The 24,103-nt window shown below is 38.4% G+C and overlaps 1 protein-coding gene across 5 annotated transcripts; it reads right to left on the bottom strand.

The window, feature by feature from the left end:
• Positions 1-15: 15 nt before the first annotated feature.
• On the bottom strand, positions 16-23,347 carry PSEN1 (presenilin 1). 5 transcript variants are annotated; one of them, XM_048065156.2, is made up of 12 exons: positions 22,840-23,065; positions 20,682-20,825; positions 18,839-18,877; positions 15,524-15,777; positions 14,300-14,441; positions 13,149-13,216; positions 11,167-11,387; positions 8,860-8,958; positions 7,348-7,434; positions 6,318-6,485; positions 4,448-4,566; positions 16-4,143 (listed from the first exon to the last, which is right to left on the bottom strand). In XM_048065156.2, exons 1-12 carry the CDS (start codon positions 22,861-22,863, stop codon positions 3,988-3,990), a joined length of 1,521 nt encoding a protein of 506 aa, XP_047921113.2. In that variant the 5' UTR covers positions 22,864-23,065; the 3' UTR covers positions 16-3,987. The 5 variants fall into 5 exon arrangements, with proteins under 5 accessions (XP_047921113.2, XP_066854800.1, XP_013047157.1 ...); XM_066998699.1 differs by lacking the exons at positions 18,839-18,877; positions 22,840-23,065 and adding an exon at positions 23,204-23,347; XM_013191703.3 differs by lacking the exon at positions 18,839-18,877 and having other exon boundaries at positions 22,840-23,055.
• Positions 23,348-24,103: the final 756 nt, after the last annotated feature.

Here is a 24,103-nt window from a genome sequence, read left to right as displayed (position 1 = left end):
TAAAATCCAGGTAAGTCAAGATCCATGCAATTTTTATTTTAATAATTAGACAAATACAGGAAATTTTGCAATAATCTATCAAAAATGTATCTTATCAAGAACCGGAAAAGTGTTTAAAAAACATTCACATTCAATTCAGATTATGTACAAACCAGTGTTTGTAAAAATGAAAACTGCAAATGCTTTGAGTGTAAAAGAATTCCATTCTAGCTCATGTTTCAGCACTCCCAATGACTACGTTACCACTGAGATGCAATCACAGTGCAGACATGTTCCACAGTCTTTTATACTCATTTCCAATAGCATCACTGCCAAAAGTAATACTTTTTTTTAATAAAGCATTTTGAGAAGTTTCTTCATACAGTACCGCCCACCCAAAATAAACTCCAGCATATTTAATTCTTCACTGCAATAATGGCAGAACAGTTGTTATCTAAAGGTCCAGAGTGCATACAATATTTATCACTATAAGTACAGGTATGTATCTATATATCCAAGAAGCACCAGTCTCCTATGCCTGAAAAAGCCAGAGTCTGCTTTGTACCTTGAGGAGATCAGCCGTTTTTAGTGGAGCACAGCCCTTGAATATTTGGTTCAAAGTAAAAATTATCTGCCTAGTCAGAACTATTCTGAATGTGTTGCAATATACAAGTGCGTACCTTCAAGACTCACCTCACATTGATCACACTTGAATTTGAGTGCCACCTTAATAGCCATACATAGATATGACAGTGTCATACACCTCTGCTACCAGGAACAGTTTCTGGGGATCTCTTGTGGGTTTTTTTGCTGTATTAAATCCTCAACACTAAAAAAGGAGAAATGAAAGCGGTTGGTTTTTTTGGTCAAATCTGTAACTCAGTACTATGGTTTTTTTATTTGCAGAAGCGTAGCTAAAGGAGACTAATCATTAATTTAAGCTGAAAGGGGAGAGAAAACTATCAAGATACCCAGTTTCAAAGTATGACTACTGAAAGAAGTCACACAACAGTTACCAGTTAGTCTACCTGGGGCACAAAAGAGATGAATCTAGCTAATGGGGCTACGCAATAGTTCACTGAGAGCTGCAGCCTAATGTGCTGTCATCAACATACTAATTTAATAATAGAGAAAAACCCTCTCAAAAAATGCAGACTACATATATCAGAACTCTTTCATTTAAACCAAGCTAACCAAGTTGAAATGGTTCACAACCTCAAATTAGATAGGTGTTTTAAGACAAAGGAGAGAGAAGTTATACAACCTTCACACTTACGTAGAAACAATCCAAATGCAAACAATCACTTTTCTTAAGTGCACCTTTTGGACCCAAGTACTTGAGATGATCTTTAGTTGCAAGATCTCGTTTGGAACACAAGGTACCAGGACTCAGTGTAAGAGGACGAAAATGTCAACCGTTTTTTGATGTTGCTGTTTTTGAAGGTGTACATAAGACTTGCTAATAAGCAGTGTACTGTAACATACATTGGCCTTGGCTTGAATAGCAGATTTCCCTTTTTAATTTGAAATTCAAATACATAAACTTGAACAACAGTTTCTGTAAAAACACATTTTCTAATCTCCAGCACTGTAATGTCACACTAGCTCAGAAATTAAAACTTCAGGATAGGAGAAACAGTTCTAGGGAGAGGAAGACTGTAATTTAGCGTTTGAAGAGTCTGAGCTCTTCCTTGGGTTGTACATCTAACTCCCATTCAAGTATGTGGGAAGGCCTTTGCATATTTCTATGGATTCTAAAGCAACTCTTACTGGAGTCAACACTCCAATGGTACATATTTAAGCCATAAAAACAAACAGTGAAGACAACTGCTGCGTTTCAACAACTCTTAACTGAGACTTGTCTCAGATATGCAAACAGATACTAGTGGTGTTGACTCTTAGCAAGCCTATTCTATACAATAAAATTAGTTAGGATCCCCAATAAAACATACAAGGGAAATTTTCTTAGATAAAATGCTCGGGAAAAGAACAAATTACAATAGTATAAAAAACCTTGGAGTCTCAGTAAGTGGAAAAAAAGCCTGTTTTAAGTCAGGCTTCATTTCAGCAAAACATGGAATAGTGATTTATGTTAGAAAACACAAGCAAGTTTGCTTTGAAAAATCAGTGTAAGGGATTTTGATATGGTTACTTTATTAATGCTATCCATGATGAATAAGCACACAAATGAGATGAATAAAAGTACTTTAGAGGAGACAACAATATATTTTATGCAAATGTAAGTGCTAACATTACAGTTAGCAACTCATACTGAATGAGACAGATGTTTTTGTCAAAGACAATCAAAGAAAGCAAACCTTTCTCGGTTTTGAAACAAATTTATACATCACAGTCTTTCTTCCCTTACATGGGCAATGGTTGGTGAGCATCTGTGGTGTCTCCGTCCTTTGAATCTATAGGCACAGAAGAAAGGGCAAAAAGAGTTTGTGTTGGGATTTTGACAGTTGTCCTACTCGGCAAGGACTCCAGTATCAAGATGCAAGTAAAACGGAATGCCCATCAAGAGTATCCACTCCCTACGCTTCCCTCAGAAAAGACTTGTACAGAGTTAAGAGCCTACAGCAAAAACAATGTAATCTCATACAAATCTCATTTCCAAGCAAATACGCATAAATAAGTTCTTTCAAATGAAGAACAAAATAAGAGTTTAGCAGTTTGAAGGTTAGAATCAATTCTTTATCTTGTAAGAAAGAAGTTCAAGATCTTGTTTCTTCTTTTCAGTGATTTTGAGTTGTCTGTCATTTCTCCAGTCTTCTGCTCCTCACAGGAGAGGTAATTAAATTGAAGAGGGCCACAGATCTTTTTCCTTTGTAACAAGTAATATCTCACCTAACTTCAGTAGCCACACCAAAAAAAAAAAAAATCCCTGCTTAGGTCTTAGATGGTTGAAAGACCAACACTTCAGGTCAACAGAACTGAAAAGCAAATTTTTGAAGAGAAAAATTTCAGTGAAACATTACAAGTGCTACTGATAGTACTTCGGCCTGTAGATCTGGCAGGCTAAAATCCATCTGGGACTGTTGTGAATGTCTACTTATTTATGAAAACTTCAACAAAATGAATATATAGTAATACTGCAGTCTATGCTGTTAGTGGCTGTTCTCAAATGCAGGGTTTGAAGTGGTGTTCTAACAAAACCATTTGCAAGAGCACAAACAGTAAGTCCTAAAACTGCCTTTTAGTGTAGTTTACCAACCTTTTAGAATCTTAGGTCCGAATTGGGACTTCATGATCCCTTATGCCATGTAATTCAGTCCAAGTCTAAGTAGCTACATAAACTGGAGTAGGTGCACAGAAGGTGCACTCCATGCTTGAGAATACCAAGTATTAAAAGTCAGAAGAGGCTCTAGTTCCAGTGTGGAAAAAAAAGCTTTTAAACTGACTAAACCAAGCACACTCAGGCACAGAGGCTATGAAGTGGTAGAGCACTCTGTAAGAGTGACAGTACTTTCTCCCTTTGTTGAATTGCTACAAAGTCCTTTTTCCTTACACAAAGCAGAGTCGTATTCAGCTGTCAAAAGAATCACTGTTGAAGAAGTTTGGATTGGGTTCTCTCTCTTCAAATGGCTTACAGGGACAAGTTCCATTTGATTTGTCAGCTTCCTCTGTCACCATGAAGGAAATCCTGAGCACCCTTAACGCTTCGAAATAATCAACCTGTGCTAAGAGATCACATTGCTGGTGGAAGCGTTAGCAATTTTCACACAGGTGGTCCTTACCAGAGATATGTATATCAGATTACCTCTGATATAACAGCACACAATTTAGGTCAGCCATCAGGAAGAAACCACTTTCAAACAGGAAAATTCATATGGTGCCAGTGCAGCAGTTGTCTCAGAAAAAAAAGATGGAGGAAGCTGTAATGATTCAGGCTTGGAATCTTGAGTATTAAGCTTCAGTTTCACTTGAAAACTGAGGGAAAAAGTATTTCCTCCTCCCACATTTGCTACAAATACAAATATCCATAGAATGTGAGCATCAAGTGTGCTAGATATAAAACTGATGGAATGCTAGCTGGTCCATAAAGGGCTGCACCAAGTTATCTGTAGCAAAGTAAAAAACTAGCCCAAAAGTTATGGAGATTGGAAGAGCTGGTAAGGCCTTCTTAAAGATGGCAAGAAGCAGAAGTGTAAGGCACAGACCCTGAGGGGAAAAAAAAAAGATAGGAGAAATTATGGAACTCCGACATGCAAAAGATTATAATATATAAGCACTAATTCCACAGAAATACAAGGAATTTTAATGCCTTCCTAAACTAAAAGGTGTGATGGATGCACAGCCAATGTGAATCACAGCTGAAACTCTCATCAGTTTTTAGTCAGACCATCAAAAAAATCAAATTCCAAATTAAAAAAACAAACAAAAACAATCCCAGCAGTTATGACTATGATTCTGTCCCTGATGAACATAAGAAATGATCGCTATCATCTTGTCACATTATACTTACAATTAATATGGCTACAAAACATGCTAAAGTTGTATTCCAGTCCCCACTTGCTGTTGCTGAGGCTTTGCCAACCAGGACACTGTAGAAAATGAAGTCTCCTAAACCAAGTTTTACTCCTCCTGCAAAAGTGAATGTATGGCAGAATTAAGCATCACACAGTCTAATATTGTCAAGTATCAGTAACTGTCACAGAATAAGACAGATTTACATTAAGTATCCAAACTTACTAATAAAAAAAAAAATAATCTCAAAAATAATACCACTCCTGAATCAAGTGATAAAGAAACACTCTTATGAAACAAGGTGGCTGAGGAACATTAAACCACTTAATTTATCCTGTAATAAGATTTTTTCTGTATTCCTAGTCTACTGTAAATACAAATGCAGTATATACAAACTCAGAACTTTTTATTACATTTCGTAGGGTTCTCTTTCCCACTTCTGATTGTTGTGTCATAGTCCTTCGGCAGAACATGGAAATATAATTCCTTCAAGCTGGTCATTAGAGGGGGAAAACAAATGAGTCACTTGCAGATTATGATTTGTTTGTCAGTTAGAAATCTATATCCAGCAAAATACTCCACCTCCTTACCAATTCTCCTACAGAAGTCTTACTAAGGTACTTCTAAAAAGCACTTGCATAAAATTACAGAGCAAATTAGAGCCAAAACGGACACATTTAGTCTAAGATATGAGTCTTACTAAAACTCATGAGCTAATGTGTTATTTTTTAAATAGTAATTGGCACCATAGCAACAACTCTGAAAGCACAATATTCAATTATTTCTGTAAACAAAAGAATGATAATTTCCTGAACACCACTTCAGTTTCTGAGCTTTTAGTCCAAGATATTAAGCTAGAGAGGGCAAACATCAGGTCACCAGCTGTTTTCATTTAGCCTATCTTTTGCTTTGTCACCTGATTACAGTCCAGCCCCAAACTCACTCTTTAGAGTTCTGCAAGGAACTCAGCATCAAAGCAGAGGGTTATGTCTGGTTGATCATTTAATAAACAAACAAATGCAACCCTACTCTCTTTCAGCAGGCCTCCAATATCCATTTTGTGACAGTGCATTCACTAAAAGCTGTTAAGAAATACAATTCTGTTTAATTGCTGAAACAAATTTGGAATTTTTGAGGTAAATTCAAAAATTGAAGTTTTCTTAAAGTAGATGCCTATATTTTTAAACAAAGAAACACCTAGGAATCAGAGGAAGCAGGAGCACCTGCTAAATATGGCAGCATCACATAAGGAGAACAGTTCATTAGACAGGCAGATCGTCATTTATTTAGAGCTCTTCAAATCTAATGCCTGCTTAAACTCAAACTGGAAATCATAAGTCTGTTAAAACCAGTATCTGAGTATTGATGTCACATGTGCTCCAAGGATACTGAACTTCAGCAAGGTGCTGGAGAAAAATACTCAAGCCTCTGGTATTCTGAATTCATTTCAGTCCCCAAACAGGTCTTTAAACACTGCTTTGTCCAGAGTGGACTGTAGTCATTTACTCTTGAAGCAAAAAACATTATGACTGCATTTACACAGCCCCAGATCCAAAAGGGCCGATAGATGGCAGAACATTGCATGAAAGAGACAGAAGCTAATGCAACTGACTGCATAATGGTCTGAAAACAGCTTGGCAGTTTGTGCAGTTAAAGTTTTGAATCTATGTATCAAATGTGAGATCAATTTGGCCAATATTACTCTTGCAACAGAACCAAAACCTATTTCTGTAAAGCATGTCAGTATTGATCAAGAGTACTCTTCAGCTTGCTCTTAGCTCACAGCATAGCGTATCTGTGCAGTCAGAATGACTAAGACTAACTAGCTTCAGACTTATTGAGTCTTTCAAAGAGTACTCCATACTCACGTTCTTCAGGGTCTTCACTGGTTTGAGAGTTACTGGGTAAAGCCTGAACAGCAGCTCGTGATTCAGGCGTTGATTCAATGGGTCCTATTCTATTGTCTCTTTGTTGCTGCCATTCCTGACTAAAGCCACCATCATCTGGTTCAGCATCTTCATTCTGAGTCTGGTTTGCTGGAATAATAAAGGCATTTAAAATATTTAAAATCTACTTTAAAAAAATACATCTTCTAACAAATGACACTCTCTCCACATATAACATCATAGAAGAGTGATAGAAAAGAGGTATTCTGTACTATTTAGCAACATCTAATATTGGCACACACCATTACAAGAGATTCTCACTTACCATTTTAATACTTTTTTTTAAACACTTGGGAGTCAACATGCACTCTGCAGTTGCTGCAACTACATGTTGCACTCAAGCCCTGGTATTCAAGAGTACCTTGATGAAACAGAGTGGTGTGGTGACCTAATTTAAAGATTTAACTCCCATCTAGTATTAGCTCATCTAGTCAGAAAATTATTGACAGTTTAATTTTCCAGTAAAACAGAAAATTTTATTGAAAATTACATATTATACATACACCCCCTCCAAGCATGGCAAATTCAGAAACTCTGCTCTTCTGAGATATATATGTAAATAAACAAAACCATATTTTTAAACAGTAGCTGCATAGCTAAGAGGGCTACATACATTTCCATGTGATACCAATATAAATGTGAGTTGACACTATATAATATTAACCCAATTTGACAACCAATTGAGCTCAGTCAATAGTTGTCTACCAAGAGTCATTTCATCACCAATATCCTGTGTTCCCGAATAATGAATGCAAGAACACTAATTGCACAGTAAGTGAGGAATTCTTTTCAGTCTCCATGGATTTTTTTCAGTCATCTTTCCTAATAAGGTTTATACTCTTTCACTCTTCTACAGTAGCCAGTACACTTAAAAAAAACCATGTTTTCATAAACATGTATTCCAATAAAATGACAATTAAGAAAAAAAAAAACTTGTCAAAGAAAAACTTACCTTGTTTATCATAGGTGGAGTTTTTAGAAGCTTTCCTTTGGGCTTCTGGATCTTCCTCAGCCATGTTCACTAGCCATACCATCGTTGCTGTTAAAAACAAACAGCATAGCTAATGTTATCTTCAGATGCATGCAATTCTGAGCTAGTGTTGGCATCAATCCATTCTTTTTCTGTTCTTTCTGTACAGCTATCTTTCGCATGAGGCAATTTTACTCTCATTAAATCATAGTAATATCTGGAACACAGCCAGTACCAGCTACAACATGCACATACAGAATTTGATGAACACGAGTTTTATTTTTATTGGATGTTGGAAAAAATGGCAGCAGCTGTGTGTAGCTTTAGAGAAATTACTTCTACGTATGAAGCCCACTCTGAAAGTCTGAATCAATTATTTCTTTACTTTTTTTCCATTAAGCAGTTCTTTTATCTACAAGAGAAAAGGTCTATTAAGACTGGTGCAAAGGTAACTTCAAATGAGAGGCAGCATCTGCATCAAAGTTAATTGTTCTGTGTCCCCCACCACCACCACAAAGAATTCTCCAGTCTTGAGACAATTAAATGTTGTCACGCTTAAATGGTATATTTTAATTCAATTTGTGGTTTCTCAGCATTAGGCTCTCCTCCCTCAAAAAAGACAGTCAAGCAACTACAAGTAGTATCAGTAAAACATAGCAAGAGTGAAAGATAAAGACCCTGCCCTTTCTCCACTGTAATCTTATCCCCTAAGAGTTGTGGAGTCTGCAACACAACATACTTCATTCTTTCAGACACAGGCCTTTCCTCAGCACCAGTAGCATAATGATTTATGATTAACCCATTTCACTGTTATCCATGTGTTTCTAACTAGCAACATGGAACTTCGGTAATTGCACAAGGCAATTTTACTCTCCTTAAAACACAATAATATCTGGAACAAAGACAGTACCAGCTACCACATGCATATACAGAATTTGATGAACACAAGTTTTATTCTTGTGGAATTCTAGAATTTTATTCTAGTGGAATTATCTACTGATTGATACACAGGTCATAACAGCAACATGCCTTCAGTAGGTTATTTTTTGCAACTGAAAGAAAAAATGTATCAAAAAAAGACAAGCCCTGGAGAAAATAGTTCTGCAAATGAATCTCTTTGTGGCAATTTCTCCCTTTCCTTTCAGTAACACTGAATATTTAAGGATATTTAAGCACAGAAAGCCGATAAATATTTTCTGAAAAAGTATTCCTTTTGAAATGCTTGATTCACAGCCTAATGACATTTGCTTTGGTGTATTACCATTTTTTTTCTGTTCCTATTTTGTAAGAACAAAACATGCTGGTTTTCATCTTGAAAATCTTAGCCAGAAGACGTTTCACATTTTTGAGTCAACAGCAAAAGGAAAACTGAGACCCAAACGAACAGACTGGGAATTCCAGCTGGCAAGCAACATGTTAAAACAGAAAAATGAGAAAATCACTTCAGCTGAGTGGGTGATTGTAAGTTTAAAGTATTTAATAGAATATACTTACAGGAATAAATAAGTGCTGGAAAGAGGGTTTCATTTCTCTCTTGAGCTGTTTCAACTAGCATACGAAGAGGACCTTTAGGACATAAGACAGCAACCAAATCTGGAAGGAAAAGTAAACAGATCTTATATCACTGTAGACATGCTTTGAAGAAGGGTGTTTTTTTTTATATATAACACTTGCAGAGACCAGTAATACGGTAAAATGCTACCCTGAACAGAGACTTCTGAGAGAGACACTAATCAGTCACAAGTCAGCATCCTATAGAAAGTTAAATTTTTCCCTCAATCTGACTTTTAGACCAAGTGTCTAAGCATACATATGTCACTGCAGACCACTGTTACTCTTCAGACCCCTTCTTCAGCTCTCTTTTCACCTCTTTCTCCCTTCCTAGCTGCATGGCAATATGTTACCAACACTTGAATATCCGCTTAGTCTTACATCTTGCACACCTATAATGCCTGGAGACCAGGCAGACAAAGACTACCGTATAAAACTTAAGGTGATAAATTAATTTATCCGGTCCTGTTCATGTCTTCTAGGTATGCCGACCTTTTCTTAAATAGTTGGTCTTTCTCCCAAGTAGTAAGTAGTTCAGTTGCATACTGAAATCTAGAAGCCACACTACAGACATTTAGTTTGATATTTCATTACATGCAAGTCCTCATGAGCTTGGATCACCTCAACAAGCCTCAGCATTTTCTTCCAAGACAGAACACACTTTTGCAGACCACAAAACACTGAATTAATCTTCTTCAGGCCAAATAAAAAAACACCATCTTATCACCGAACTTTATTACTCCATCACCCTCCATGAAGTTTACAGATAAAATTCATTGAGGAGAAGATTAAGTATTTCAGTTTCTTAGAATGTATAACTTGACAATATTGGCTTCAGTAATCATGAGGAACACCCAAAAATATCACTGCTGTGATGCTCATTCTTTGATTTTCAAAGGCTTTCTCTTCAAAAAAGTTTACCAACTTTAAGAAAGCATACAACAAACAGCCATTTGCACAATTTCATTACTTCAATCAGATGCATACTAATCAGAGGAGGAAATTTAGGGAGTCTTACACCAACAGTATGAAACCAAGAACTTATTAATATTTGTAGTTGTAGAACTGATTTTACATATTATTATAATATACAAATAATAAAATATGAAGTTCCTCGCTTAAGATGTTATGCAACTGCAAATGTTGCCGTGTCGCTATGTCAACTTGCAAGTTGAAAGAAAAATAATTCACAAAAAATAGTATTCAGTTTACACACTGGAAATAACCAAGCTTAATTTCTATTGCCAAAGATTTTTCTTAACCCAAGTTTAATGCTAAAACAAATTGTAAGACAACAGGTAAGTGGGGCTTACATAACTTCTGTGGATTAGAAACAACTGCCGGTTTATTCCCACTCAAAGAAAAAATGTGAGTGTGAGACTGAAAAGGAAAAAAACTGGCATACGAAGCTTGGCAGAAAAAAAAGCTGTGTTTGCATAGATGAGAGATGTTGAAAGCACATTTAGTATAACAAAAAACAAAACCAGCAGCTTTTTTCAAGTGTCCAGTGCCCTCTAAAGCTCTACGAAAAAACTACATCTAGATACCTCTATTTCAGTCACTATTCTGAAAAAAAAATTAATATGCAATTATTCAGATTAATTTTATTTTTGTTTTAAGAACAAGGAAACAGATCTCTAAATTATAACCTTCTATATGGAAAATGACTGAGCATTCTGAAAATGAATAAAAATTGCCTTGAATCCTGCCTTGATTCCTACTCATTATTAGACATGGATCACGGTGAGGGTGTTATGTCTTCAAATTTAAGTAATTTGTAGGCTGGGCAGACCTACACAGGACTGTACCCAAAGAACAAAGTCCTAAGTTCTGAACATACACTGTATGTAGGTTTCCAAGGGTTCTTGAGGAAAATGGGAAGCACAAAGTCTCTCCACATTCATAGAAGAGATCAAGACGGCAACATAGGTCTCTTATCTCCTCCTTTTTTGAATTACTTCAATTCTAACCTTTCTTCCTCCCCAAAGAATCTAGAAAGTCCAGAAACGGCAAAGGAAGATGGCATCACACAGTCACAAATGTACTTAGCTGCAGGTCACTTATTTTAGTTTAGGTAATTATCCTATTTCTGAATCTGTAATCACCTTATCCACTACTTTGTATGACCTCCCTCCCCCCCCCCCCCCTTCTTTTTTTAAGGTCTAGTCAGACCAATGGAAAACGAGTAATCAGGAAACAGAAGAAATTCCTGCCATAATTTCTGTTACTAGAACTTGCCCCAGACCTTACCATACACTGAAATGACAGCCAGGATAAGCCACGCAGTCCATTCAGGAAGATACTTAATGAACACCAACGCCATGAGAGCGCTTATCATAATGAGATATGCCTGCTGGAGCCGGAGTGGGCCCTTCCAGTGAATACAAATCATTCCCACAACACCGAAGTTCCAGATCATGAGTGCTACCGTAATGTAGTCCATGGCAACATTATACGTCTTAAAAACCTCGCTAAGGGAAAAAAAAAAGGAAAAAGAAAATGACTATGGACTGCATTTGCTTAAAACAATGGAAACAAGTCACAGATGCAACCTTCAGATTTATTTTTTTTTTACATCTTACTGCTCAATGTAGTGGCCCAAATGTAAAGTTTATCTCCAATTAGTATTTAATTAAAAAAAAAACTGTTCACAAAGGAGACAGTTTTACTGATGTTTACTTCATACCAACTATTTCATCCTTGTGCAAATTTTTATTTGCATTGTCAATCTAATCAGAAATTGACAGGAGAGGACATTACTGTGTAAAGAGTCATTTTTATCATGCTTATTATTTCTAAAAGTCAGAATAAAAATTTGTGAGGTTATAAAGAATCTTTAAAGCCATACAAACAGATCTTTCCTTACTTACCTGTATCCCATGGAATGGAAACACTTCGCTAATTCCTAAGTATAATATACATCATCATTCTATTCTATTCTTTGACACAAACAATGAAGCAAAACCCTTGCTTTTAAGATAAACCATGCCACTCTGTCACACCAATATTATAAACCAGTTAAGACCTTCAGTAAGTAATAAACCAAAACAGAGAAATATGTTGTCACCAAGACACAGGTGATTTTCTCTGACCCAAGGGAGAAGTGGTTGCAATGGCTGTTTGCAAATTCTGCTACTACCACCTCATCAAGCCACCAAGAACCTTGCATAATTTGCATGATACTTTCCTCCAGGAAATTTTTCTTACCTAGCCGTTAGCTAGCCTTTGAGATGTACAGTGTTAGCATGATGGCCCTTATTGCCATCACCTATAATTGGTCTACAAACTCCCCCCTCACTGGTCCTCTGCAATAGGAAACCAGAAGCGTTGTGAGGTGGCAGAGACAGATGAAGGAAAGCAGAGGGCCAGAAAAGCCCTCAGTCCCTCTGCTCACACATGCTCACTGAAGAGTGCCAGCGCCAACACAAACCCAAAGGAAGTGAGCCTAGCAACTTGCCTCCACCCAGTCTACACTGCCTTTGAGCAGCACACATTGCCTGGTTACTGAAGTTAGAGGAAAGTCTTAAGGTTAGAAGAAAACACTAACCAAAAAAAGCACCATAGGCCACTTCTGGTAAAAATTAGTGACTGAAAGAACCCCATTTCCTATCCCTGGAGACCAAATTAAAAAAGATTCCTCAAAGAGAAGTGTATCTGTTACCAAGTGCTACAAAAATACATGCACTACAATAATTTCGCCGCATAACTCTTGTTACAAGCCCTGGTCAGCTTGCTTGTTTTAGAGAACTCCGAGTAATATGTACAACTTTTCTTTAAGTCTGGCTAATGGCATGTTTCAGAATTTGAAAAAGAACTCTAAAACATGTAGTGGAGGTATATTCTGGTGACAGAGAGGATTCTTTTCAGTTGATTCTTTCCTACTCCCATACAAACAGCCTTTGCATATAAAGCCCACCTCCAAAGCTACGATGTAAACAGCTGCTCTTCAGTCATATGGTTATGAAAAATTATATCAGAAGTTGTGCTAACAGTATATGCTACTCTGTGGAAGATGCCTTATTTCTGGGATGAGTATGCCATGGGCAGTACACTATCAGATGCACTACTAACCCATAAACCTCTCTATGAAACTATATAAAACTAAAAATTCTACTTCAAGAGCAATAGCTTACTCAGTATCATCCTTGTTAAGATTCAAGGGCTAGTTCTAAAACAAACACAAACAAATAACATCATACATGAAAAATAACATTAATGCTTAGTTCTCTTACCCCAGGTAGATGAATGAAAAAAAGAAGAGCAGCAAAAGAGAAGAAATGATAAGCCAACCATGGATCACCTGCAAAAATAGATATCAACACAGACTTTATTTAAGGTTTCATATTTTAAAGTTAGTATCTACCTAAAAGTGCTTTAAATGCTACTTTCCCTTTTGATTAAAGCGGGAGAATTGATACTCAGATCCCTCTCTCTTTGGTTGTTGCTACGTTCAAATTTAGCACAGCCTATACACTTATGGATTTTAAGCGCTTTGTGGTCTTTCACCAGAGGTTCTATAGAATGCAAACTACTTTTTGTGTATTTTTAGGGCACTTTGAAAACAATGGCATTGTAACATGGCAGAAATATACAGCATTAACACAGATGGAAAATACGGTTCATTTCTGTGCTAATAAAACCACTGCTCTCATTCCACACAATTTTCAGAACACAGTTACAGTGTGTAAAATTGGAGTAAAGGTTTGTGCCAGTGCATGGATCCCACAGCCTGCTTTATTACTATTAAACAGATTCACTGTACACGGGGAAATTCTGTTATGTCAAGCTTTATCAAATTGGTCATTAAGACCAAAAGACAACCACAAATTCTCATGAATAGCTCCCAGGTAGGTGACATTGCAATTATTTATTCTAAGCCTGGACTTGCCTAGATTACATCATTATAGGATTGAAGTCTTTCACAAAAGAGCCTTTGAGTCTCTTGTGTTTGCCATAAGGATATCACCTAGCATGTACAGCCATGCACACATCAGTCTCGGGAGACTTCTATACTTGCAGGTAGGGTGGGGGAGAGCAGAGCCCTTGAAGAGCCCCTGAAGCCTTGAACAGCTTTCCAGTTGTAGGACTATGCCTGTGTTTTGTATTGTTGACCACAGGAAGACTTCAGTACATAGCACATTTCAAAGGAATAAGAAGCAATGCCACCCTAATTCTAGCTGATAAAACAGCCAGCAGTGTTAGCATGGGGTTACTGTCTCCCTGTTTTGTGAAAGAAATAGAAGCTACAAATTTGAAACACTTAAAATCACCGATCCTGCAACTTTTGCTCACTCATCCTTGATAATCCTTCATTTTGTTCCATCCTTGATAATCAGTACTAATAAATAAAACTAGCACAATTACTCGAGTCAATTACACTCACCTTGTAGCACCTGTATTTGTAAAGCACAACCAGGAGTATGGTCATGACAATGATGACGCTGATCATGATAGCAGCATTGAGAATTGAATTCAGGGCCCGTTGTCCAATCGTCTCTGTCTCTTCTGTGAAGGGAGTGTAGATGCTAAAACAACAAAGAGTCAACTGAAATGCCACTGTAGAGTCCACAAACGTTTGTGATATGCAAGGCCAACATGAAATGAAATTGCAGTAATCTTTCAATTCAGAGATATAAAAGTGACAGCTATTTTCTACTTAGCCAAAACCTGAAAGGCAGCACAGTATCCTATCAGACAAACTTTAATAAAAAATTATTATTCTTCCTTAGAAGACCTGCATTTCCTATATTCTTAGATTACAGCTATTTTCCACTTTGTAAAACAAACAACAAAGAAATCTAGGTTGTTTGATGAACTTGCTCACATGCTATGACTCATTAGACTATTACTGCAGCTAGACCTTTATAAGCACACCATCTAGTGGATTTACAATGAAGTGTCCCCCAGTGATTCCAACAAAAACAGTGCATGAGCTCAACTTTCTCACAGCAATAAAACAAGCTGGGGAGAAAAAAGCACTTCATTACACGACAGGAAAAAAAGAAAATACTTACCATAAATCAAATCCCAAGAAAAATCATTTTTGATCAACAACTTTGTTTCATCAAAACACAAAGTTCCTTTTCATTACCGTTTTATGACATTCCTACATTACACAAACATTTCAAAGCCAAACACACTTTGAACCATTTTGTCTAAATGTTTTTATGGGGGTACATTTAGACTGATTTGCTTCAGGTTCTGACAGGCTCAGTGTTCTTTCTTTGTCTCCTTTCTCCTAAACCAGCTTTCATTGATTTTGTTATTTTTTGGCAATATTAGTATCTTGCCAAAAATATTTTGATTGAATTTATTTTATGAATACCAGAGAGCACAAAGTGTTAAAACGAGGATCAGGATTTGAATCAAGTAGTAACAAGTAAGATGTCATCCAGACTGGCTGTCAGACATAAAATGAATGTGAATAGTACCATGACAAAGACTTTGGTTTCCGGAAGTAATAAAATAAAGCTATCTTTGAGCTGGTGAAGGGGAAAAGGGAGACGAGGAAGTTCACTGTTTCAATTAAAATCCTGAAGAAATGGAGATTAAAGAAAATGATCTAAGTGGGTCCATTGAAAAGACAGGGGAAAAATTTGATACATACAGCTGTCCATCCTTGCGTGTATAAAAGCTGACAGACTTGATGGTTGCAACAACGACCACCATGCAAAGTGTGACAGGTACAAACAACATAATCACATGTTTTGCCCCATATTTCAGTGTCAGCTCCTCATCTTCTTCTTCATCTTCCACCACCTGCTGAATGTTGTTCTGTGGCTGTCCATTGGTTTCAGACCCAGGATTGTCATTTCTTCTGCGCTCACTGTTATCATGACGCCGTCTTTCACTGTTATCATTCTGCAATATATAAAACACTTTCATCAGGAACTATCCATAATCATATTCTTGTGTATTAAGATGGTCTTGAGGGGGGGCACGTGTAAGGTAATATTTACTGTCAAAAACATTTTTCACACCGAGGACCTGAACAGGAGTCATTAATTGTTTCACATAGTTGTCAAAAGAGTAGGAGCACAGGGTTATGTTAGAAGCATTTATATTAAAAACAGCAGCAGGCTGTTAGATGCAACCAACATTGCTATGCCATCTTTTCTATAAACAGAAGAAAAAGGTAAGTAAAAAAAGGCAGCTTATTCTCTTTGTCCAAACTACAGTTGATACAGGGGTGCATGACAGTAGATTACTCAGCTTGACAATTAACTGTGTCTCCTTCCAGAAATAATGCCAGAGACATTTATTAGCCTAATTCCCTGAAAATCCAAGGAATATTTCTATTTTCCTTACCATGTTACTCCCACTACAGTACGCTAACTAGAATATATATTGAGTTTCACCAAGTATTGTTCACACATTTTTAGCAAGAAGAATGACATAGAAACAGTGATCAAACTCAGATAATTCTCACTCGTTACACTGAGACTTGACCTTAAAGTTCTACTGTGATGAGTTAAGCATGCAGATTCCTTTTCTCCTCTCTCAAGGATGCTACAGCCACGTCCTTTTGCTGATATTGAAGAAATTCCACCACCCCTGTCAACAAATATAAAAGAGCCTCCTGGCCTTCCTGATACTAAGTGAAACATCAAGGCTATAATTCAAACACAAGGATAGAGGTAGATTTTCCATATCTCCCTCAAAGGAATTAAGATTAATCACAAGCAAAAACAATCTAGGAACTCAGCTTTTACAAAATTATGAGCTAAAATACTGTCTATGAGTAAATGATCAAGACTGCATTCTATAACAGGGGGCATTTAACATTTTGTGTTGTGTGCATATATAGAGAACATAGCAGCAGAATAAGCTACGTTTCACCTGTTCTGGACCACATAGCAACAGAATTATTTTATGTTTCTCAGTCACTCTAAACAAGCCACAAAATGCAAAAAGTTTATACAGATTAGTCTTTTTTTCCCCATTCTACTATCATGTCCAAGTCAATGCTGTACTGTTCCCCTTCACTCCACCCAAGGGGGTCAACATAAATGAGACATCCTGGACATCAGGAAGAGGTTCTTCACCGAGAGGGTGGTTGCACACTGGAACAGGCTCCCCAGTGAAGCAGTCACTGCACCAAGCCTGTCTGAATTTAAGAAGCGATTGGACTGTGCACTTAGTCACATGGTCTAAAATTTTGGGTAGACCTGTGCGGTGCCAGAAGTTTGACTTGATGATCCTTATGGGTCCCTTCCAACTCGGGATATTCTATGATTCTATGAGATGTAATACAAACACTTAATTCATTACAAAATGAATCTTACGACTTCAGAATTACTTCATTTACAAACAGTTCAGCTTGAGTAAGTGCACTAGAACAGCTTAATATTGGCAAGTACAATAAACTGTAACGCCTTAAAATACCACTTAGTAAAATTGCTTTAGACATTGGAAAAGACATTAAAAATAACCGAATGTATTTCTACTGGAGAACTGTTACACAGGGTTGTTTTTTTTCCTTAAACATGCTACGTTAAAGTCCCATTACCTGTTCTTAATAGCATTTTCAAACATAAACTGCTAGCCTGTGTCCAATTAACTCACTGAAGTTTTTTGATAAATTCATAGTCATTTCGGAGATTCTTTATACAGAATTGTCTCAGCCCCACCCTCAGAAAAGATAAGACATTAAACACACAGTCAGAAACTCATAGTTTCAAAAGCACTTAAGTGATTAAGGAGTACAAGTCCCTGGACTTCGAACTGCAAACACTGACACTGCTAAAATCCTGGTTGATGCTTTACAGCTTCCCTAACTCATGAAAAAGCTACTTTCACAGAACTTTACACACTAGCAATACATACCAAACGCTTTACCTATTTACTTCTTTCTTTGTGGTATCCTCAGAATCAGGCTCAGTAGGGTTTCAAGAACTGTCCTCTAAGAAAATTTGCTTTTTTATTTTTTCAAAGAGGAAACTGAGTATAGGGGGAAGAAAAAACATCTAAAGTTGTCTTAAGCAAATAAGAATAGCAGGCAACCAGATTTTTAGAATTCAATTTTAGCCTTAAATTGAATTTAGTATGATAAACTTAATACATGCCCTAAGAAAGATTTCAGATTCAAGATTATTTCTTACTAAATGAAAGATTCATTATAAATTACTTGGTGTATTTTGTATAAAGTCCTCACATACAATTATTGAAAGCCAGATAGAAACAGGAATATCGGAGAATGCAGTGTTCTGAAACTTTAATTATTCTGTAAAGGCTGCATGCATCTGGACTTTTTTCTGTACAGATTATAGCTCAAATGTAACATTTTTCACTTTCTTAGTGAAAGCGCTCCATTTCCTCTCAGCCTACAAGACAACAATAAGCTTATCTATCTATCTAAACTGCCTAAGATGACCATAAGTAACATTACACAAGACATTATGAGAATCTTACAACAGTTCACAAGTAAAGCAGACCTAGTACGTAGGTTTCTGCACACTTGTGGAACATTTTGCTCTTTCTCTGTGGTAAAAGCAGTTCTACGTGAGGGAGCACTTACCCCTCTCAGGCACAGAAATACAAAAACTAAAATCAAAATCTACAATTTTGCAATGAAAACATAAAAAACACCCAAAGAAAAAGCCTGATTAACTAAGCACATCACTACAGACAAACTGCAAAATTTAACACAAAGAAAAACTGAAGAAATTAGACCAGTGCGTGCCACTCTGTTTCCTGCACTAGTTAGGAACAAAGACACAATCACAAAATGTCTTTACATATTAAAGCACAGTGCATGAAAATCAGAACAGCATCAAGAAATACTGTAAGATATTGTAAGAATTAATCTCTCACTTAAAAATAGAAAAAAGTTGTACTGTTCAGTCTAGTGAACTAAAGTGTAGCTAAACGTGACATGCATGTGCCCCTCTGCTTAAAAGAACAAAGTACACTCATATCCTACCTGATCAGTATTAAAGAGAGCAGAGGCCATGGACTCTTGCTGAAGTGGAAGCAAAGGAACAGACTCTTCACTTTCCTCAGACATAGTTAAAAGTGAAAATTCTGAAGCTAAAAAGTCAGTAACACCTGTTGTAACACCGTAAGCAAACGTAAGTTATGAACTACGCGCTTTCAGGTGAATAAGCAACATCAAAAGCAACTGATAGGTTTCTTTCCTATCAGGAAAATAGTTAATAGCAAACCCAGAGCAAAGCCCCTGAATCAACAGATAAAAAAACCCAGCACATTTGATAAAATATTTTTACCTATTGAATACAAATTGATGTATTATTAGCGGACCCTGACAGTGGGCATAGGCTTCTTTGTCAGTTCTCACATACACCATTTATGTTTAAAGGTTGTTATACAGTGACAGGGCACTGAAGACTGGGCTGAACTCTTGCTATGTAACCAGAAGAGACTGCAAACCACGCTAGTGATTAGTGATTTCTCATGCTGAATGCTAGCTGACAGAAGCTAGGTATTACCTATGCAGGAAAGAATCTTCATACCTCTGTTCAAAAACAGCGGACATACGTAGGGGAGAAGAATCACTACACCTAAGTACTGAAGCTACCCCTAGAATTACACTTGAAAGAAAAAGCAGTAGAACAGTCTGTCAGTGAGAAGTAAATAAAACAGTCTGTCCCCCATTGCTGGGAAGTAGCACCGGTAAGCTTTCTGCAAGGACAGTGAGCCCAGAGCTAATCATAGAGCTCTGCCTTTTTAATCCGGCAGAAGCGTTCAATAAAGGTTAAGCTCCCACCTGTCCAAGATGAAACTTTTTTCATTCCCTCTGAAGTAAAAGCATAAAGTACGCAGCAGGAAAGTTTCCACTTTTTTTTTTTTATTTTTAGCAACAGTTTCTATAATCAGTAAGGTCTTAAATCAGTCTAACTTCTAAATTCCAAAGATAATTTTCAAATGTTCTGTATTTTTGCTTTTTAGCAGAACGTTGACCTGAGATAAATACAAGAATTTTTCAAAATTCTATTTAACCTGTTGGATTGCATAGTGGAATTAGAACAGAGATCAAAACATTGTCTTCAATCACTGCTATAAACACAGCTACTAGTGGCTCAATCTCCCAGGAGCATTTCTATGTCATAAGGAAACCTGATACTCAACAGTTATTACAGGAACAAAGAACTGGGCATGACAAATCCAAGAGCCTGAGCACCACACCCAAGTAGACCAACTAAACTTGGTTTTATCAAAACACAAGCGCTAAAATAAGCATAGTATTAGCAATAATTACACAATTACCTCTTTCTAAGGAATGATTTAGGGTTTGGGTTTTTTCCCCCCACCGCAAACCTCAAGAACTCTGTGAACACCCCGACAATTATTCAAAATTAGGACAAGACAGTGCTGCTCCTTCTGCACAGGAGTAGTACGCTGGTAACAACAATGACAAAACCCAAGCTCTACCTAGACTAAAATTAACTCCATGACTGAACCCCCTGAATCAAGCAGACCAGGGCTGGAGTTCAAAAAATCACCTGGAAATCAAAGTTTGTTATGGGAATATCCCCCCTCATTTTTTTTATTTTTTTTATTTTTTTCTAGAGGGCCTAGTCACTCCAGCATCCCTTTAAACAGGGAGAAGTCTACCCATATATAAAAATGAGTTTAGGAATTTAGATAATTTACAGAGTATTTCTTTCAGCACTGCTTATCACAACAGTCAGATGGAGAAATCTACTCCCGAACAGATTTCTATAGTTCTGAAGTGTATTTTCATCCACGCTGGTTATTCATCCCAATTTAACTGCTATCGGGTAAGAAAATTGTTTATTACATACGGTGTTGCTGAGGTGGTTATCAGGGAAGTTTTCTGTCAGCTGCCCATGCTGAAACTGGGGTAAATGTGCAGACAGTTCTGTCATTGAGGCTGTCCTCTGGAAATCACTTGTTTCTACACAAAATGGATCTTTCCTCTTGAGATGCTGGAAGGAAAAATATGTGTGAATAGTCTTTTTTCTTTTATGAGCAAATTCACTACCCCCTCCCTACCCAAATTCTTAGAGTTCACACAGATAGATAACCAAAGATAACCATTTTCTCTCTTCACAAGGATACCAAACTGTATCACGTGTTTACTGAGAGGTCATAACAGGGATTTTCCAGCACAAAAATAAGAGTGTCTGGGTGTTATCAAAATAGTTCATCAACCACGGAAGTCAGTCAGCAACAAACCAAAGATTCAAACAGTTCTCCATTCCGTCTTGTGCAATAAATGAGAAGTACTGTGCACTTGCTCAGAGCACACTTTGTATGTCTTTATCTCAGAGTCCAATTCCTCCAAGTCGTTTATTTTTGGATGAACAAGCGCAATCTTCAAGCAAGGATGATAAAGTTACACTTCATTGTTTAAAATCTGGACATGACATATGCTTACCGCTGTAATACCCAAAAAGGGACCTAGAGCTATACAAAACAGTATTTCAGCTGAGCCTCAAGAACTAATATGCATTCCCCTAGCAGTAGGTTTTATGTATGAGCTAAATGTACCTAAAATTCCTTATGCTTTAATAGCTTCAAGTGTCCTTACACAAAAAAGTTGCTTACTAATATTTTCCTAAGCAAACGTGAATAAACCAGAACTAAGCAGCTGCTCTGTAACAAAGGAGAATAAACAATTATAGGAGAAAAAGGAAGAAGAGTGATGTAAGCGTGGGTTTCAGAAAAAAAAAGTAGTTTAAAGAAACAATGAGTAGACCTGCATAAATCACTGGCTTGGTTGCACAAAACGCAGCGAGCTGAATTAACAGCCACTGCTGCTAAGAGGGAAGTGCCAGTCCCCACTTCCACGCCAAGATGCTCCTGCTCCTACCTTGTGCCAACTCCAGCACTCATCAGTCCTCTCTGCAGTACGTTTAACTCAATAAAATGGAAGAAAGCAAACCCAGGAAAAGAACACAATCTTCTTGTGCTGTTGTACATTCAACCAGTGTTTGGAGGGATCTAAAAAAACATATTAATGAAGGACATGCAGACACTGCACAAAGCAAGGCCTCTCACTTTTGACAGCAACAAGCCACGAGACAGCATCTTACTTAAAACAGGAGGTAAGCTCAGTTTCATACATACAAAGATGCAGAAGCTGTTTCTTCACTGACAAATAAGTAAGTCTCTTACAAGATTAGTTTGCAGTGCTTACTAACTTCTGCAGGGATGCAGCTTACGCTGAAGGGCCATTAGGAGGCAACACCAATTTAACAGGTCTAGTGGGAGCATCCTACCGGTCTGGAAAGGCAACATAGCATTCGCTAGGAGAATGGCTCTCTTCTGTGCTTCTAATTAAAAACAGAGCGTCTAGTTTAAAACATAATGAAATGTAAGACTAAAAGAAAATAAATAGATATTACGTTGCTCTTATTTTAAAGTTTTTGCTCTAATTCTTTAGTTGGACTACAGAACATACACGATGCTGCTTTAAGTCTGCCATCTGTGAAAACCCTCAGTGACAGGGCAGCTACAGAGAAAAAAGTTCAAGTATTTTTTATCCAAATGTGGATTAGCAAAATGAGACTTCCCCACAGCATCATATCAAAATCCTAAATAAACTGGGCAAAAAAAAATCGAAAAAGAAAACAACAACAAGAAATGCCACCACAGGATCCTGCTTAAAGGCTGGTAAAGAAAACCACCACAAACCCATCCAACGAAACCAGGAACTGAGGGGCTGAGAGAAAGTGAGGAGTGCCTGAGGTAACTGACACGACAGGAACACTGCAGCTTCAATAGCAGTGTCTTAGAGATGTCAAAAACTATAGTATGCTAAAATGATCCCTTCTTAAAACTCAAGAACTCAGAAATTGCATTCAGGACATCTTCAAACACTTTTTTTTTTTTTTAATGAATTAATGCCCCCAAGTTTGAAATTTAACTACGAACGAACAAAACCTACAAACAAGCTGCGCGTAAGCAGGAGCAAATCGAGTTTTTAACCACCTTTACCTCAGAAGAGACTCTCGAAAACATTTAATTCTCTAACGAAGCTGTGATTTAAAACCAGCCTGCCTAAAGAAGTTCCTTCTCGCTTCCCTTCCCCTTCCCAGCGCCGCGGTTTCCCAGTGCTCATCACCCCCAGCGGCCGGCAGCCCCCCGGCCCCTCAAGCCGGCGCAGGGGCAGCACCCGCCGCCAACCGCTCGGGGGCCGCCGCCCCCCTTCTCGCCTCCCAGCACGCAACAGGCGGCCGTGAGGGGCCTCCCGAGCCGGCCCCGGCCCAACGGCCCCCGACGTGCGCGAGCCCCGGCAGCCGCCCCGCTCCCCTCCCGCCTCACGCCGCTGCCCCGACCCCGTCCCCGCCGCCGGCCGCACCTGGAGGGCGCCGCTCCCCCGCGGGCCCCGCCACCGGCTCCTCGCCGCCCCGCAGCCCGGCCCCGCTCGCTTCCGGCCCAGGCGCCGCCTTTCGCCGCCACCTCACGTCCGCCGCCCCAGGGCCGCAGCGCCGCGGCCCGCCCGCAGCGGGGGGAGCCGCCGGTTGAGGGGCGGCCTCGCGCCGCGACCGCGCCTGGACGCTGAGGGGAGTTCGGGCCGAGCCCGCCGGGCCCCGGGCGGCAGCAGCTATGGCTGGCGGTCCTGCCCCTCCGGCTGGGCTTGTTTACCTCACGGCGCGCAGGGTGCGTCCGCGCATTAATTCCTCTTCGAGGAGGCTACAGCACAGCTTGATTGCCCAGTGCAAGCTTGGCCGTCGTGATCACGGGATGCAAGTAAACGGGGGTTTCAAGGGAGAATCCCCCCCCCCCCCCCCAAGCACCCAGTCAAGTCATAAACGAGGGAGGCTGTTTCAGTATGATCCCACACTAAAAGCGTTATGAAAAAAAATGTACTTTGTACCTCAAAATACAAACACTAGTTTATTTCGTTTGTTTAAGCTACATGGCATCTTTTCCACAAAGGCAGCAGTAGAGCTGTGACTCACTCGTGGAAGAAACAGACATTTCCAACCTTGAAACTTACCTTGCTATCCCTGGAATTTGACAAGTAATCCACACCTCATTTTTGTATACACATAACCTCACCGAGTGACGAACACATACAGGAAATGCTATGGTCTGCATAATCACTACAAATGTAAAAGAGTAACGGCTATGGAGAGACCATGGTGAATTGTGCACGTTTAAAACTGCTGTATTTTATTATTCAACCACATTCTGGGAAGATCTACAGGAAAATGAGGTGGCAAAAGTATTGCACATTAGAATTGTGCAATACTAT

Source organism: Anser cygnoides, chromosome 5 (assembly GCF_040182565.1).
Source record: "Anser cygnoides isolate HZ-2024a breed goose chromosome 5, Taihu_goose_T2T_genome, whole genome shotgun sequence".
Classification (NCBI taxonomy): domain Eukaryota; kingdom Metazoa; phylum Chordata; class Aves; order Anseriformes; family Anatidae; genus Anser; species Anser cygnoides.
The sequence above is the reverse complement of the archived record's forward strand: the minus strand, read 5'-3'. Positions and strand labels throughout refer to the sequence as shown.

Excerpts from the sequence above, each read along its gene's own strand:
- PSEN1 (XM_048065156.2), bottom strand. The coding sequence starts at position 22,863 with ATGTTTTCGAGAGTCTCTTCTGAG. Across the intron at positions 20,826-22,839 it reads TTTCGAGAGTCTCTTCTGAG|CATCTCAAGAGGAAAGATCC; the intron begins GTAAAGGTGGTT and ends TTTTCCTTCCAG. Across the intron at positions 8,959-11,166 it reads GGCTGTCATTTCAGTGTATG|ATTTGGTTGCTGTCTTATGT; the intron begins GTAAGGTCTGGG and ends TTTTCCTTCCAG.